At 45.8% G+C, this 18,285-nt stretch overlaps 3 protein-coding genes across 3 annotated transcripts; 1 reads left to right on the plus strand and 2 right to left on the minus strand.

Annotated features, from left to right (window-relative positions):
• Positions 1–2,760: 2,760 nt before the first annotated feature.
• Positions 2,761–13,350, minus strand: LOC123405901. Its single transcript, XM_045099419.1, has 6 exons — positions 12,976–13,350; positions 9,543–12,332; positions 9,306–9,359; positions 8,806–9,148; positions 8,527–8,706; positions 2,761–3,128 (listed from the first exon to the last, which is right to left on the minus strand). Exons 1-4 carry the CDS (start codon positions 13,348–13,350, stop codon positions 8,888–8,890), a joined length of 3,480 nt encoding a protein of 1,159 aa, XP_044955354.1. The 3' UTR covers positions 2,761–3,128; positions 8,527–8,706; positions 8,806–8,887.
• Positions 3,894–8,527, plus strand: LOC123401533. Its single transcript, XM_045095361.1, has one exon. The coding sequence runs from the start codon at positions 4,764–4,766 to the stop codon at positions 6,207–6,209; it is 1,446 nt and encodes a 481-aa protein (XP_044951296.1). The 5' UTR covers positions 3,894–4,763; the 3' UTR covers positions 6,210–8,527.
• Positions 13,351–14,853: 1,503 nt separating the features above from the next.
• LOC123402976 (rop guanine nucleotide exchange factor 3-like) lies at positions 14,854–17,423 on the minus strand. The gene is made up of 7 exons (XM_045096950.1): positions 17,047–17,423; positions 16,809–16,925; positions 16,497–16,651; positions 16,324–16,398; positions 15,950–16,228; positions 15,467–15,802; positions 14,854–15,226 (listed from the first exon to the last, which is right to left on the minus strand). The coding sequence occupies exons 1-7, from the start codon at positions 17,288–17,290 to the stop codon at positions 15,059–15,061; spliced, it is 1,374 nt and encodes a 457-aa protein (XP_044952885.1). The 5' UTR covers positions 17,291–17,423; the 3' UTR covers positions 14,854–15,058.
• Between the last annotated feature and the right edge of the window lie 862 nt (positions 17,424–18,285).

The raw sequence follows: 18,285 nt of genomic DNA on the forward strand, positions 1-18,285 counted from the left end.
GAGTTCAAAGCTTCATAAACTTCATTAAGCGTGAGAGTATCACGACTGTATAATATGGTGTCTCGAAAATTGGTATAAGAACTTGGCAGCGAACAAAGTAACATTAAAGCAGTATCTTCTTCATCATACGTAACCTCCATTGCAGCTAGATCGGATATGATCTCTTTAAATTCTGAAATATGATTCAAAACGTTACCTCCCTCGGGTAACCTATGCATGAATAATTTTTGCTTCAGATGCATCTTGCTGGTGAGATCTTTAGTCACGCAAATCCCTTCCAGCTTTAACCATAGAGCGGCGGCAGTTTTCTCGCTCAAAACTTCCTGCAAAATATTATTATGCAAATGGAGTTGAATTTGTGACAAAGCCTTACGGTCCCTTCTTTTCTCCTCAGCGGTCCAATCCTCAATTCTATTCTTCCCAAAACTATCCAGTGCATCATCATAGTCGGCCTGCGCCAACAACGCTCGCATCTTGACTTGCCATAGGGTAAACCTTGTGTCACGGTCCAGCAGCGGAAGATCGTACTTCATGGATGCCATGAGTAGATAAATCTGTGTACACAAAGTAGTACAAGCCGATAGAAAAATTCTTGACAGAATTAATATGGGGAGCAAAGAAGCTAGAAACAATAGCACCTGGTAGCTTCGGTTGTGGATGTAGCAATTGGAGAGATCAAAACAAATCAGAACTAGAACTAGTCCTTCACGTGGACGAAGTGTGGCTGCGTACAGCGGAACAGCAGCAACTTGCGTGGAGCGGCAGCAACATGCAAGCGGAGCACAGGAAACAGCGCGTGGCTAATCAATCTGTAGTTGCAGCGGAACTTGATCTGGAACTCGGCGACTTGCAGCCTCTCGGTAATCAACCAGCAGCGGCAGCACTCGGATCGACGAGCAGCTACAGCCTCGGGACACGGCGACAGCGCACGGCTTCGACGGATAATATCACGCGACGTACAACCGTTGTAGCACAAATCGTGTCGAACTCGGCTCCTGTATCGATCCGGATCAGCGGTTCGCCCGACGTGGCGGCGGCGAGGAAAACCCTAGCTCTCGTCTGAAATCTCGTATTTGTAAAACCTCAGCTCTGATACCACTTGTTAGATAAAACGAGATCAACGAGGCACGAGAGACACGGATTTTTACGTGGAAACCCTTGCGGGAGAAAACCACGGACGCACGAAGGCGCAATCACTATGAGGAGGAGTATTACAAGCACGAGACGACAGGCCGTCTTTAGGTGCGACTACATGGAGTATATATGAGGGGCAAATACATAAGTGTCCTTGGAGGACAAGTAAACGAGTTGTACTCGTACGCGTCGGTACCGACGCAAAGGCCCACACCGATTGTACTACGTCTAGTCCAATACGGTAGAATTTGGATCACAATTTAACAAAGTCCAGCATGATCGAGCTTCTCTTCCCCTCCCAGCATCACTTGCATCATGCATCCATTCATTATCCTACCAAGTCCAGCATGATCGAGCTTCTCTTCCCCTCCCAGCATCACTTGCATCATGCATCCATTCATTATCCTACCAAGTCCAGCATGATCGAGCTTCTCTTCCCCTCCCAGCATCACTTGCATCATGCATCCATTCATTATCCTACCAAGTCCAGCATGATCGAGCTTCTCTTCCCCTCCCAGCATCACTTGCATCATGCATCCATTCATTATCCTACCAAGTCCAGCATGATCGAGCTTCTCTTCCCCTCCCAGCATCACTTGCATCATGCATCCATTCATTATCCTACCAAGTCCAGCATGATCGAGCTTCTCTTCCCCTCCCAGCATCACTTGCATCATGCATCCATTCATTATCCTACCAAGTCCAACATGATCGAGCTTCTCTTCCCCTCCCAGCATCACTTGCATCATGCATCCATTCATTATCCTACCAAGTCCAGCATGATCGAGCTTCTCTTCCCCTCCCAGCATCACTTGCATCATGCATCCATTCATTATCCTACCAAGTCCAGCATGATCGAGCTTCTCTTCCCCTCCCAGCATCACTTGCATCATGCATCCATTCATTATCCTACCAAGTCCAGCATGATCGAGCTTCTCTTCCCCTCCCAGCATCACTTGCATCATGCATCCATTCATTATCCTACCAAGTCCAACATGATCAAGCTTCTCTTCCCCTCCCAGCATCACTTGCATCATGCATCCATTCATTATCCTACCAAGTCCAGCATGATCGAGCTTCTCTTCCCCTCCCAGCATCACTTGCATCATGCATCCATTCATTATCCTACCAAGTCCAGCATGATCGAGCTTCTCTTCCCCTCCCAGCATCACTTGCATCATGCATCCATTCATTATCCTACCAAGTCCAGCATGATCGAGCTTCTCTTCCCCTCCCAGCATCACTTGCATCATGCATCCATTCATTATCCTACCAAGTCCAGCATGATCGAGCTTCTCTTCCTCTCCCAGCATCACTTGCATCATGCATCCATTCATTATCCTACCAAGTCCAGCATGATCGAGCTTCTCTTCCTCTCCCAGCATCACTTGCATCATGCATCCACACATTCGGAGCATATCCATCACCTTGGCCCAACACCACACGTGCTACCTTGTACTGCCCATCACTCAAGTTTTTTGCATCATAACACCTTAAGCTTGGAGCATATCTGATTTTATTTTATTTTTGTATGATAATACGGACATGATGTTTTTGCACCCGAGCTCATATGAGCTCCGGTCCAAAATAAGTGTCATAGTTTTAGTAGTATTAACAGTGTCATAGTTTTAGTAGTATTAACAAATTTTATTACATCGCCACAGCTCACAACTGTCAAATTGCTTTTCTCTCCACAACAAGTAAAACTAATGCACGCCCTGAAATTCTAAAATTAAATTAAATGCCCTTGCCGTCCCCTCCATGAAGATAAAAGTATCCTTTCTTTTCCTTTCCAGAGAATATACTAAAAAACTTGACAACAAGCATGACAGTCTCAAGTCTCAATACTAGTCCTAGTAAGTACATTTATTATTTGAACTAGCAGCAGTACCAAAGTCCTGTCTGCCTGATGCTACCCAGGGGATTGAAGCTTCATCTTTCCGGTTGACTGCGTAGACACGGGCCCCCTTCCTCCAGGATCTGTCCTCCAAGATCTGGATTAGAAACCAAAGCAAAGGAGGACAATAAGCTAAAATACAACGAAAATAATCATATTGCTTGATGGTTTTATTTTGATTTTCAATTCCACGGGTTTTTCATAGGATAGATAGAGTCCAACACATGGAGCTAGCACAAGACTTCATTCAGAGTTCAAGGATATATAGACTTCCTTTCATAACTCAAATAAGTAGTGTAGCAAACATGAGGCAATTCACTAAGGGAAACTCCCCAGGAAATTACTGGCGACTACGTATGTTGCACAGCCAACCACCACCCTCTTAGATCCCACACCGCCGCCCCTACCATACCCGTTCAACAACTTCCTAGTGCCCCCCCCCCCCCCCCCCCCTTTTTTTGTAAGAATAAACTGAGTAAGTTTCTTACTGGGTGAGAGGAAACAAAGGGAAGGGTTGCATTGTTTCTGTGTTTTTCTCAGACACATGGTTGCACTGTTTTGATCCAGAGGGATGTGCTCAGTTAATAACAAACTGACAGACATGCTAAATCTGGTGATATAACAGATTGAGGGACCATGGAAATATTTAGTAACTATTCCTTCCGTAGATATATGTAGTAAGCTATAGACGATTCAAAACTGGAAAGCCTCATTTTCCATTACTTTCATGGTGGAATATTTCGCATGATACTATTTCTTACATATAATATTTAGTTTTTTCCCTTAATGAACCAATAGTTAATTGTATGGACATTTACTTCAGGATGTTCAGCAGCAGCAACAACAGACTGGATTACCATTTGTTCTTCAGTACCAGAGACGCATTAAAGCCTCTTCCATGGAACGGGCTGGTTGTCATAGTGTTATTTTTTGATGCCTTCATGTGCCTGTTGATCTGGACTCCACACCGGCGAGAAATAAATATTTCTCTTATACCTGTCGCCATACTGGCCATACGGGTGACTTGCCAGTTTCTATGCCCAAGACTGCATGCACGCAATCCGCTACGCCGTGCCGTATCGCTATGGAGTCCTATGGTTGCAATTCTATTTCTGGGTCCCTCTGTGCCATATGACTTTGAGAGCTGTGAAGCCTATTATAATGATAGCCCATCCACCTTCACAAACTCAGTTCCGAAATTGATACTATACCTGGTGTTGTGTGTGGCTGTGCTCCTACTGACAATCAGCAAGCTGAGGTTCCCAGGCATTATGAAGCTGGCAGATTCGACAATCGGTAGAAAATTGGCATTTTGGCACAAAACTATCATAAACTTGTGTATGTTTGCAGCGGCAATTATGTTAGTGTTCACTCCTGGCTGCCTCAGGGATACGATGATGATATTGCAAGCATATTCTATAGTGGTAGTGTTGTTTGGTAACCTCCAGATTCCGGCAGCCGTAGTGCATGTCGGGGTTGCAGTAGATGGACTTTGTGGCCTAAGGTATATTGCCCTTGTTCAGACAAGCAACGATGACATGAAAATCTTGCAACATCTCTTGGCATCTTCTATGTGATTGTGCTTGGACAAGGAACACTCTACATTGTGGCATGCATTATCCAGGTCTTTTCCTTCATCCTTCAAAGATTTCTCATCCGTGGTGCTGGACTCAGAGGTGAGCGGGGGGTGGAATATGTCGACTTGTACTATTCGTATGCCTTCGAGAAACACATGGAAGGGCATATACTTTCTGCAAAAGATATCAGCATCATCAAATTTGCAATGGAATCTTTGAAATCGGATAGACCCAAGATGCACCTCCAAGGGCTTCAGATGCTCGACAGTTTTCTGAAAAAGGAGCCCTTCAGGACTATGACCATCTCGAAATTCACCAGCTCCACCGACACAGTTGCCACATTGCTCAACATGTTAGAGTTGACAAGTGAAGCAGGATACAGAGATATCAGATTATTTGCTGCAAAGGTCCTCGCCGAGCTTGCTGTGAGCCTCCGAGTTGCCCCTATCCCTGGGGCAATGCAGGGTATAGCCTCACTTCTACACACTGTTCACCGTATGAAAGTAAAAGATTCCATTCTGTACATTGATAGCCAAGAGCCAAAACAAGAAACCCCAATCCAGCCAGCTGACACTGACAGGGAAGAACATCACAACTGTCCTCCACTCAAATTCTGGAAACAGATGGCAATATACTGCTTGATTCCTGTGGAGGAGCCATCTAAATTAATAGATGGACAAAACTCCAGCTGTATACTGAAATTTTGGAAGTACATTACAAGATGGTGTTCTGTTCCAGAGGAGGAGCAACAGGTGGACCATGATTTCCTCCCTGTACTGGGCATGATAATTCTTGAAAGGCTTAGCTCCTTTGATATTGAAAATTGCACGAAAATCAGCAAAGCAGGCCTTGTCTCGACGATCATAGAATTTACAAGCAGCAGAATCGTCCTTGAAAACATAAATGAGGCGCATCACAGGCTGCTGAAAGGTTCAGCGTTGAAGGTGCTGAGAAGACTAGCAAGCATTGAAGGGAGGTTTGGTGTAAAACTGCGCCACGAAATTTCAGAGCATCCTTTCCTTCTGCGCAATCTTGCAGGGATCTTGGATGACAATGGGAGCTGCAGCCAACAACTTAAGGAGTTGGCAGCAGAGATCCTTAGAGACCTTGCCATGGATGGAAACACAAGGCAGGAGATTGGGCACTTCCAAGCTATCATTAGCAGGCTGGTGCATGCATTTCTTAGACGAGATGTTGTGCCCTCGGTCACTGATTCAGACAAGTCCCTGCAAATTATAGCCGGTCAAGCACTAACAGTGTTATCAGTGGAGAGCCCCAGTAACTGTTTGGCTATCTCGGCGGAAGCAGGGTATGCGTTCATCAAGGAACTCACCACTATGATCCATGCTGACAGGTACAAGTACACAGCAGCAAGCCTGTTGCAGAACATGTGTGTGCATGCTCAATCCATGCTCAGCAAAGCAGACCTCAAGGAGCTCTCACACATCTTGCCAGAGGTACCTAACTTACAATTTACATACGTCTCTGCAACCAATCCTCAGATTCCTACAAATATATCGCTACGAAAAACTAGCATACATCCATGCAAGTGTTTGCACCAACATACATGTTCATGTGCGTTTTCTTGCATTGCATTCTAATTTTATTTAACGTGATTGAGTAATCTGAGCACTGTGACTTTTAATACGTAAAACAATTGTTGTGTGTAATGCAACTAAATATGGATCACCACATGACTAAGTAGGTGCAATTATAACTAAATTACTTTTTCACTACAGGTGCTGGAAGGCATTATGGATGAAGAGGGCACAAAACTGGAGGTCCTTGCTGGCCTTGGTTCACAAATATGCAAAGTCATACCTGAAGACTTTGCTCAAGAACTGGAGTGTGGCCAAACCAAGGAGATGTTTATAAAGGGGCTCATCAGTTCACTGAATGCAAATATGAAGCCCACTGCTTGTTGCCCCGGAGTCATGAGGGCAATAGTGGAATTAGCTGTATGCATGATGGAGTGCAATCCCAGCTACACAATCTGTTTCAACAAATACCAGATGCTGGAAGCACTGCTACTGGTAGAGCAGAGCCTCTCAAGGGCTGAAAACTACAGGTATTTCTCGGATGATGTAGGACTCATGGAGCACACTGTACCTCTCTCCGCTCTAGTGGACAGAGCAAAAGAAATGATAGGTGCCAACAACCTATACTGGGGCCCGTAAAACTCATTTCAGAAGTAGTAAGTTGTGTGAGAGCTTACTATGAGTTGTGCCTACCAATCCAAGAAGATCCTGTGAATCAGACATATGGAAAATGCAGCTGGCTGGATGTGGCAGCAGGGTCAAAATAAAAGTAGTATTGGCATTGGACTCGCAAAATCACGCAACTGCTTTCAGCATGAGAAAAACGGTAGCAGTTGGGTGTTTGTGTCACTTAAAAGTATTGAGCTTATCATGAGTTGATTGTTCGGCCCCTTTATAATGAATGGGGTTTCTTTTTGCAGTGAGAGTGTGAGTCTGAAGGCTAATGTAATTGCACTTATTAATCCTATACAGTCACCTGTTTGTGTACTATGGCATTGCTGATTGTTTAAGTACATATTCAGTGTCTTGAGTAAGAACTTGGGATTCAGAACAAAGTTGAATATTCCCTTAACTTATTTAAATGTTGTTCATATTTCAGTATGGTTCTCAGTTGCGTGGTATTCTCAGCTTTTGTGAGTGGTGTGACGGTAGGGTATTGGCCAGGTCCTGCAAGCTCGCCTGCACCAAGTATATTTTTCCTTTCGTTATATGCACTTTAACGGACAGCAAGGAAAGAGTAGTCACACATACGGTGCATGCTCGATGGATCGGAAGATGGATAAGGCATCGATCGATCGATCTCATTCTCATCTCACGCGTTTGTTTCTTCTTTCTTTCTTCCAAATTATTTCACCTAACAATCAAACTCCCAAGCCGAAATAGCTACAAGTAGTCTTACTCGCTAGCTAGCAGTTAACTGCCACTACTACTACACTTGAGTTTCCTTGTCAACTCGTCAAGTGTGATAACTAATTAAGCATGTTCACGAGGTTTTCTTTTTTCCGGTAAAGACGTTCATGGGGTTAGGTCCTTTACCGTGAAATCAACCTAATGGGGTTTAAGTACTAGACTTGGCACATGTGCTTGCATTTTCACACATTTGTTCTAGTGTTTTGGGACCATACATAATTAAGGTGCATGTATGCACTTCAGGTGGCTGGTCCAACCACGCACAAGGCTACCGATGGGGTCCCTAGTATTATACGTTTGCTTGTGTGAGTAGACCAGCATGCATGACGATCGACGAGTAGGGAATACTACTACTACTACTACTACTTAGCTGGGCATCTATCTGGAGTGGCTTTCAGACTCTCTACTACTTTATTTCTAAGCATTAGCTAGCAAGCATGGCTGGCTGAAGAAACAAACAGTGAACATGGCTACAAAAACAAAACAAAATAAAGCTATTGTTTGCATTTACTTGAGATCTCTTTCGTCGATCATTGCGTTTGCAGATGGTTCGTTAGTTCAACAAGCCCAGAAGTCAGTCAACCAGCCAGTGAGCCAGCCAATAAAAGAGAAGATTAGGTAGCAAAGCACATCAGTACACGTCAAACCAAAGACTTAATTAGACACAATTACACAGGCAGGCAGCAAAATGACTTGTTCTGCTCAGTTCAGCTGGAGTTCTTCAGAATCACACCAAAGAAACTACAATTGCCATGCCTTGCAGGTGAAAGGAAAGCATCCCTAGGGTGCTGGAATATATGGTTCATCTCTAGGGTGGGTCTAAACAAAACATATCCTAGAACCATCGGCTAAACTGGCCCGACTACCTGCATCATCACTCATCAGTAACACACATTTCTCTTACTAGTCACCAATGATCTATCGCCATGGCACACAAAAGTAGGAATACAGACTGTGGTCGTATATATACCTGTATCTCTGGCTGTGCAGTGTTCTTGTTGTACCACTAGTAGGTACATCAACAGCTTGGCAGCACAAATAAATCCAGGAGCAGAAGCAAAACACCTCTGACAGGAATCACGATATGCCAATCACATGCACTGGCAAGCAAGTAACCTGGGATCCGATGCCTTGAGTGCAGGGATACATACTGGAGAATAAGAAACAAATAAAGTTATACCTATCTCATGAAAAGAGAGCGATGTTGCGTAATGCAGAGAGTGCAAAGCTACTGCTACTACAAAGTTACCTGATGGCTACTGCATGCACGCCCTGAAAGTGAGTAGAGTTACGCCTGAACCACTCATCAAAGCTTTAGATCCTCAAGTTCATCACAACACGTTGGCTTCTTTCTCGGCGACGTGTCCTGCTGACACGATCTGCAAAGCTGTGCCTCCGACAAGCCATGCTGTGAGCTCTGGTTGCTGCTCGAGGTATTTGAGTGGGCATGTGCTTCCATCCCTTGTCTCGGTACCGTACACGAATGGAAGCCGCAAGGTAAGAAAGCTCTCGGGTGGAAGGAGAACTCGACATCCAAGGCTGAACGATCCTTGTTGATCACGGTCAGATACATTTGATGGCAGGCATGACCTCTGATACCCATAAGGAATAAAAACAAGGAATCCATTAGTAATAAATATGATAATGCACGAGTTCACATGATCTATATTACTACAATTTATTAATTTGTTTGCTCAACATTAAAGTTTTGAGAAGATAACATATGTATTGTTGATTGATTGTACTCACCTCAAACTGCACGATTGGGCAGCTAGCCAACAGAACAGGGAAATCAGGCGTCACCTGCGCCGGAAAGCAACATGAGTGGAGTGACATAAAGATCAGTTATATAGATACTGCAATGTTAAGCAGGGAGTGCTTAAAGAACAGTATTAGAAATAAAATGTTAACATCTATCAATCTATGTTCCCACTGTAAATCATATAAATGCTGACAAATGAACTATAGCTTGAAAATTAAACTTACGATAAAAATCCGTTGAAGTTGTGACACAGCACCAGCAGCCTTTACATCTTGATGCCCCTTCCCATCTGAGGTCTTGCAATGTGGGCAGTGCATATATATTGGCAGATTTCTGTTCAACAGTGAATATGCTTCTCCACCATCATCAGCTGTAACGTATTGAAGAGAATGCTCTCCCTTTCTGACATTATGTGGTTCTGAAAGAATATGAGCAGGCCGCAAGGTATCCCCATCAGTGCCAGGCTGAAGCAATTGCTGCCTGCTATTTCTCCCTGATGATTCCATTGGCCTATTGGCTTTCCGCCCATTGTTTACATTTCCTGTAGTTGCTGCCGACTTAGATGCATTTGGGGGCAACTTGTGTGAACTGTGTTTACTTTCTGCTTCATTGTTTTGATAAGATCTTTCATAATCAATCTCCTTGAGATACTTCTCTGACAGTAAGAAACGGTGACCGTACGAGCACTCATGCTCAAATCCCACATATACTACAAACTGTTGTACGGTTTGAGCAGCTTCTTTAGTCTCATTTCCAACACTAACTGGCACTATGTTGCTCCCGATCTGTAGAAAGGGCTTCCCATCAGCAGTTTCACTACTCATATTTTTGCTCATCTTCTCAGATTCATTTTCAGCTACAGGTCCTTGACTGAGAGCTGCATTGGTTCGGCCATTTGTCTGTTCCGCTACACTCACTTGCCGTTCATCTTTTCGGCTGACAGGTTTTGGTGGTCTCTTCAGCTGGAGAGCAGGAAACTCAGAATCTTTAGTTGTGCTGCCAGCAACAACTTCAGCAAAAGGCTTTTTCATAGCAAAATTTGGAAGACCTTTACCAAAACTAATAGCTGAGTTGTTTGTTGATTGCACTTCAGGTTGTTTTCTGGGATTTTCAAGCTTCGCAGATCTAATTTCTGGTGTGACTTGGGTTGTAATGGACTTCACTTCTCTAGAAACAGCAGGTGGAATCTGGGGGTTCACATTAGATGTCATGGAGGAAGATTTAGTGGTAGCATGGGTGCCATTTTGTCCTTTGCCAAGCGATATTGTCCACTTCAAAAGATACTTGCCCTTTGAGCAAAATCCAGCTTGGAGCAATCCTTTCGTTGGCTTATAATATCTTGCTCCTCCGAGGCGCACCAAACGCCAAGAGGATGCCGGAAATGAACCAGCATCAACCCCCCTCGGTAGCACAAGGGTGGGTAGTAGATCTTCACAATTGGAGAAGCAGTTAAATGATACATTTGCTGTCTCAAAGTCAAAAGGATCATCTCTAAGGCGACGTGACCGTCCACAGGCACATGCATGGAGGAAGACGTATCCACTAGAATGCTGTTCGACAGCAGCTGATGAAGATAATTTACCATGACGCTGGTGCTTGCATGGCCTGCGAGTAAGGCTGACAGCATCGCATTGCTGCCTTCCAGCTTCCCAGATTGTCTTGCATTCATCTTCTAGCTTCTTGGAGAATACCTTAACAGCCGGTCCTTTGACTGTTGAGTGAAAGGATCGCAATGCTTTCTGTAGCTGCACTTCATGCACGCTAGTTGGGTAAAAGTCAGGCAAATCTTTCAAGTACACCTCCTTAGCAACTGGAAGCACCTTTTGGCACCACGATGAGGAAAATTTCATGTTAAGCCCCTTGTTGCTTTCCAAGCAAGATAAAGCAGTTTCAATAGCACTAGATTGTTCATTCTTCAAACTAGAACTTCTATGAGTAGATGATCCCCTCATACTTTCGGAATTATCGATCCCATCTTTTGCACTAATAAGTCCAGATAGAATAGATGTACTAATGGAGAACCATTTATCAAAACTAGGGAGATCAGGAACACTAACTGGCTTCCCAGATGATGCGGATGCAGCTGCTGCAGCTGCTGCCACAGCCACCATACCGACACCAGCAACAGAGCCAGCAGACGCATTGCCTGAATACCCACCTTTCCCTCTCAGTCCATCGGACTGCCGAAATATAAAATCCTTGATCAACTGAACATCTTCGTGGTTTGCAGATTGGCAGTTATTTTCTAATGAAGCAACATCCAACATTGACTTGGAGCTGAAAGAATCTTCAAACAGTCCTGCGATGATATCCAGTGGCTCTTGTTTCTTATTAATTGACCGGTCCAACAGGGCAACAACTCTGGATGTATCAAATGAGAACAAAGGAAGATGGCTCACGTTAACAGCACCCCTTGAACCATTATGCCCTGAATCCAGACCGGTAAGTGTCCGACACCTCTTCAGCAAGATACGGATCTGCCCTTCCAGAGAGGAATGCAGCTTCTTGGTGAAACTACCCTCAGATTTGTTGGCAGGTCGGGCGAGCATTACCACTGAGCCAGAACCTTTTGAAGTACCAGAAGCCTGATTTGATGAAGATGTCTCCCCCATATCATCCAAATTTGTTGCAGCACTTGGACCATCAATGATATCATCCTCAAAGACAAAGAGGACAACAGGGATGCATTGACCTGGCAACACAGAAGCATGTGAACCGGTTCCTGACATCAACGAGATGGCTGAGGGTTGGCGTCCCGAGTGACCTCCACGGCGTGACGGAGGGGAGATTGATGAAGCCCTGCGGGTAGGTCGAGTCGGGGTACCAGAAGGGGTAGCTTTGGATGGTGTCCCCGGTGTGCCAGAAGGGGCAGCTTTGGATGGTGCTCCCGGTGCTACTAGTGATCTCACGAATGGTGCAAAAGCATGCTTGGAAGATTGCAGCAGCCTAAAATTCTTCAAGATGTGTGTGTCGAACCGGAAGCCTTCTTGGAGAAATATTATTACATGGCAAACCTAGAATTTTCCCCAAAAAATATAAACACGCATATCAGAATCAACCTTCAAATAAGTGAATCTTAAACTTCAATTAGTCACCTCTGTTTCCAAAGCTATTTATCATTACATTGGTGAATCAATCAAACAAACAGAATAACAATGATAATAATAAGGGAAGCAGCGCTAACCCTTCCACCTTAGCATCGAATTTCCAAAACCAGGTAAAAATTTGCAAACCAACACCCACTTCATGTTCAGGTTACATTTTACAAATGAGGATGAGAAAACAGTCAATGGAACTTGTAGCAGTCAGCATAAGAATTATAACACCCAGTTGAAAAGGATATGTACTGTACTCAACAACCCAGAATGATCAATGCCAAAGTTAGCATAATAAGAAATAAGTAATGTATACAGTCTGAAATCTGAATACAGCATATCAAAATTATGCCCCCGGCTTCTTCTCAAGTTTCCATCTTTGCATCAGTAGTTAGCGAGCAACCATAAGAAATTAGTGCGAGAGAGTCTGGTATGATGTCAGAAGACAGCATAGCGCAACAGTTGGATCACGTCGGAATCGAGGGCTTGAGAGTTAAGAGTGGAATCCGGTGAGCTTAATCCATCCATCCATGGCTGAATCACAGTGAGAGTCAACACTCACCGAGAACATGAAGAGCATCTCCGGGAGGTCGCCGCTGCTTCCGCCTCCCGCCTCCCGCGGCGGGGTCGGGGGCGGGGAGGCGAGGTGGAGGAAGACCATCCTTTTGTCCCCGTCGCGGTGGTACCTGACGCCCCCGGCGAGGGTCCTGGCCGAGCCGCCCGGGGAGAACACGGGGGCGTCGAGGATCCGGTCGGCGAGGCGCGCGGCGGCGCTCCCCGCGGCGCCCACGAAACCGACAACGACCACGCCGCCGTCGTGCGGCGGCGAGGCGGCAGCCGAGGAGGGGGCGGAGGCGGGGGGAGGCGCGCGGGAGAGTACCCGCACGGCGGAGGAGGGGGACGCCTGAGGCGGCGACGGCGACGGCGACGGCTCCATCGCCGGCGGCGGTCGCGGCGCGCAAGGAAGGTTTGGTGTTTGGTTGCTCTTCGGATTTGCGGCTTGGCATAAAAACCTTCATTTACTTCAACCAAAAAACAATAAAAAAAATCTACGTGAATTAATAAAATCCATGTGATGTTAGAAATATCAATCAATAGTAAATAAAATCCATATGCTAATCCAAAATTGAGGCATGAATGTATCTTTGCAAGTTGTGTTTTCTTTAGATTCAATGTTCTAGGGTGGGTTATTTGATAGTGTCGCGGTGAGCTAGGCCACGAGATGGGTGTTAAGGAAGTGCAAATCAGAAAATAAAATAAAATTGGGTGATGTATCGATCGATCATGTTTGGCATAAGTTTAATCTAGGCATAGTGCTGAGTGCGACGGTGTTGGCGTGGGGTCTCGATGAAAATAGGCGTCACGGTATGAAAGAAAAAGGTAACGCAAAATTTATCCTAACATTTTCTTTTTGGTGGCAAAATTGACAAATCTGATCTTTGAAGTCAAAAAAATTTACAAACTGGACCGTGTTTAATTTTTTTTCGCCCACATTGACAGCCTTGGACGAAGCTCCCGAAAAACGAACCCAAATTTGACGAAGAAGCACTCCTTGTGGCTCATCGCTCTTCCACACATCAAACTCTAACACACAGCTCGTGCTAGACACTCTGCACATGCTAAACTTGAGCAGACGTGCTAAATCCTCCTTGATAGGAAACACCACCTTGAACACATTCTCTGCGATCAACACTGGTTCCCACCTATACGACGAAGAGACAAATTCCCGAAGTTGCTCAACCACTTGCTCAACAGTCATTGTCCCACGAGCCACGGTAACTGTCCCTGTAAAGGCCGCATCAGGCGCATGAACCGATGTCGTAGCAAATGGCCCGGCAGTCTCGTCGGGAGGCGCCGAATGTCGATGAGTCGGCAGGGAGGCGAGTGGCGGCGTTGCCCCGCAAGTCGCCCCGCCAATCGCCCCGTCCGTCTCCTCACCCATCTTCGCTTGAGCGGCCCTGGGACTGGTGGGTCCATTTCTTAAAAATGGGGAGAATTTCACTTCCCGGCCACTGCATCAACTAGGGATGCATTTTTGTTGTATAGCAAGGGTTTTTTCTCACTTCTCCCTGTTTTTGCTTGCCTTTTTGGTACAATGTCTTTTTGCTTGCCCGACTGGTCGTACCAGTGGCGTAGCTAGGGGGTGGACAGGGTGGTCCATGGACCACCCTGGAATTTCTCCAAAGTATGTATATAGTGTAGTCAAAAATATATTTCTTTGAAAATAAATAAATGCATGTAAATATTTATATTATTGGACCACCCTGACACGCTGGTCTGGCTACGCTACTGGGTCGTACATCACGGAAATAACTTTATTTTCTTTAGAGAGTTATTTTCCATGGTCCAAAATAACTTATCAAAATAATTAGAGATAAAAATCGTGTGTGTGTGCAACTGCCACCGTGTGTAGAGAGATGAGCCAAAGTTCTTGTCTCCGTTTTGAACAAAAACAGTTAATGGTTGTGCCCTTTTATTATTTGATGGGGGTCTAGGATGTGCTAAAGCTGTCATACATGTAATTACACACATCATGACATGAATTCAACTCACAAAAACAATGTCAAACACACTACTGGGTAAAGTCATGACGTGCAGCAAATGAATCAACTCATTTAATTCTATGATTTGTTCATCATCGATGGTCAGCGTTGAGGAGAGACATGGTTGAACACTTGCTTCTGTATTCTGGTGCTATTCCCTTGCTTTGCATTTTCATCTGCAAGGAGGACATCATCTATCCATGAGACAATGCTGTAGGCCAAACTTTCGAGCACCCTTGAGTAGCTTTCAAGTATTGCTTGTCCAATATCCTGTGGGTCAGAGGGGGCAAAGAAGATTCAAAAAGGTTAGCTATATATATGATGTATAACGTCTCTGTTTTTCTCTTTGTTAGTAAAACAGATCTCTTCTGGTATATATCCTGAAGAGATGCGGTTGCTGAAACAGTTTCTGATAATACTGTCTGCACGACATTTCGGAGAGATGTACAACATAGCATAGATAGGCACACAGTAACTAACTTAACAGTGAATAATCCTGTTAATCATTACCTTATTGTAGTGAATCTTGCTTGTGTCGAGGGTGGTCTGTGAGAGGCCTGGAAACCTTTGTTTCAAGCACAGCAGCAGGCTCCTGGCCCTGCTTGCTAGGATCAAATTCTTGTCCCCATCGGCATTCAGCTCGGTAACATTCTCCCATTTGGTCACCACGTGGGTCATGCTAGCTTTCCTTCTCCACACGTACATAGCAGCCTCGACACGGTCGGCGATCTCAAGCGCCTCGTGCTCGGAGCTCAAGTTGAGGAAGTCGAGGAGGTGATCCGGTGAGAACTGATCCCCTGAGGACATGTACCGGTATATGGCGTCGCCTGTCCCGACTTTCCCAGTCTGTTGTTTGAGCAACAGAAATGCGTAATCTATCAGAGACAGAGGGGGAAACTGATGCTTTTATTTTTTGGACAAACTAGCTACATGGAGATATGGATCAGATCCGTGGCCAAGGCCAAGCGTGTGCATACATGCATGCATGCGTACCTTGGGAAGCGTTTCTATGTATGAGGATGGGATTTGCATTTCGGAGAGGATGGCATTGTTGATCTCCATGGCCATCTTGTGGATCTGGCTAGCTTGGTCCCTCTTGTGCTGCAGCTCACGGTGGAGAGAATCGGACAGGCCTGATTCCGGCACACATGGCTCGGGGTGCCACCATTTATCCTCGTTGCGCTTGAACGACGACTTGTTGGTTTCGCTGAAGGACTGCTTCCTCTGGTCTGCATACCAGAACTCTGCCTTGTCAAAGCTGTCCAATATACCCTGCAATATATAAGCAAGTGCGTGCAAAGTCAGTCAGTAGACGATCATGCATGTGTTGTGATTGGAAGGAGTATCTGAATCGGAGGGGACTTTACAAGGAGCATGGTTTCTAGCTTCTCAAGTGCCGGAAGGTTCATCAGAATGTCTGATCGCGGTGAGGTTGCCATCACCTGCACTTAGCATAGCAGCCACATACAAATATATTTGTTAGGGCCCCAACTTGATCATCAGGAAGCATGCATGTGTGATGGATGTTGGCATATATTACATCGTGTGTGCTTCCGTCGGGTCTGGCCTGGACCGTTGGTGCGAACTCGACGATGTATTCGCAGATGGAGAGGAGGCAGTCCATCTCCCGGTTCCACATTGATCTCTTCTCAGGAGGCAGTGACTGCAATCTGTGGCAGGTCCCAAACACAGTTGCTGCATGCATGCATGGATGATGCATAATTCATCAGGACCAAGTTCATTCATTCAACAGATCGAGAGAAAGAACTGTAGTTTCATCTGCAATTAGTTCCTAGGTAGGTAGCTAGATATATAGCAGTAGCACTAGGTATGTATGTAGGTAGGTACGTACCATATAGGTTGGTGATGGCGTTGGAGATGGCCACGGCGGTACAGACGCCCTTGCCGCCGCCTGACATGTCCTCCCCGAGAAGCAGCTTGGTGTATTTCTCCTTTATGAGCTCCATTTCTGAGCAGCACACAGCACCCACCTCATCAACAAGACAAGACTGCATGCATGCAGGGAACAAGAAGAGAAAAACAGGTTCCGGCCGGCGATCCATGAATCCATTCCATGCAAGCATATATACCTTCATCTTCCACGGAGTTGTCGTCGACGGCCTGCTGAAGCTTCTTCATGCTCAGCTTGCTCATCGCCTGCGAGAGGCGCGACGGCGCGGGCACCACCTTGAACGACGCCGTGCGCCCTCGTGGCGAATGCTCGTGCTCGTCGCCTCTCTCGGAGGAGAAGGAGGCGACGCGGAACAGCGGGCGCGCGTAGTCGCGGTCGTAGCTGTGGCTGTGGAAGCCCGGGAAGGCCGAGCTGTCGCCCATTGTTGTTGCTGCTGCTGCGTGTAGTACGTAGTACAAGCAAGCTATAGCTAGCTAGCCAGTGCTTCTTTGGACCTTGAAGAAATATGCATGAATGGTGCAGGAATGTCTGGTGGCTTGCTGCATGCTATGCTAAGAGCAGAAGGAGGCATTGCTAGGCTTGTCCACTAATTAATTCAAACTTGTAAGCAAAGTCAGCTAGATCCTCCCCACAGGCACAGCTAGCTACGTGCGTACGTGCTCCTCATGAATTATAGCTACTCCAGTATACAGTACAACAATTATATAGCTAGCATATATAGTACTTGATCATGGCAGGCACCAAGTACCACAATTGAAAAATGGAAAAATTAATGTATGTATGTATGTGGCGGCCACGTAGTACGTACGTAGGATCAGCGTATCTTAATTAAATCATTAATTAGTATGGATTCCGGAGCATACATACATAACATTAACAGGGAAGAAGTGGGAGGCGACTAACTGGTCATGTCATGTCGTACTAGTAGTTGATAGCAGAAGAGCAGGGCCGGCCGGCGGGGCGACCGCCTAGGGCCCACGCAGAAGGGGCCCATAATATAGTATGTATGTATATTATAGCGTATTAAAAATATATAAAAAAGAAAGAAATCAGAGGGTTAGGCCCGGCTGCGATCAAATGCCCAGTTTACGCACACGTCGTAAAACCTGTTCGTGGCTTCGTTTTCCGGTCGCCTTGACGGCTCGACGCCTCGTCTCGAGTGCCCTCGTCAAACGAATCGTCGGCTTCAGCACTGCGGGGTCTCGGCCGGCTTGCCGCCGCTGCGCGCGCCGGCCGACCGGCAGACCGGATATCCAACATCCATCCATCAGCACACAGCACTATTGCGCAGCAACGCACGGCGACGTCTCGATCTACCTGCATCTGAAGCAGGCAAGCAGCGTTGGAGTCTTGGAGAAGGACCGAAGGAGCAGACATCACTATTCTTGCATCTATTCTGTACGAGAAGGAGCCCCTG

The sequence above is a fragment of the Hordeum vulgare genome, chromosome 6H (genome assembly GCF_904849725.1).
Source record: "Hordeum vulgare subsp. vulgare chromosome 6H, MorexV3_pseudomolecules_assembly, whole genome shotgun sequence".
Classification (NCBI taxonomy): Eukaryota; Viridiplantae; Streptophyta; class Magnoliopsida; order Poales; family Poaceae; genus Hordeum; species Hordeum vulgare.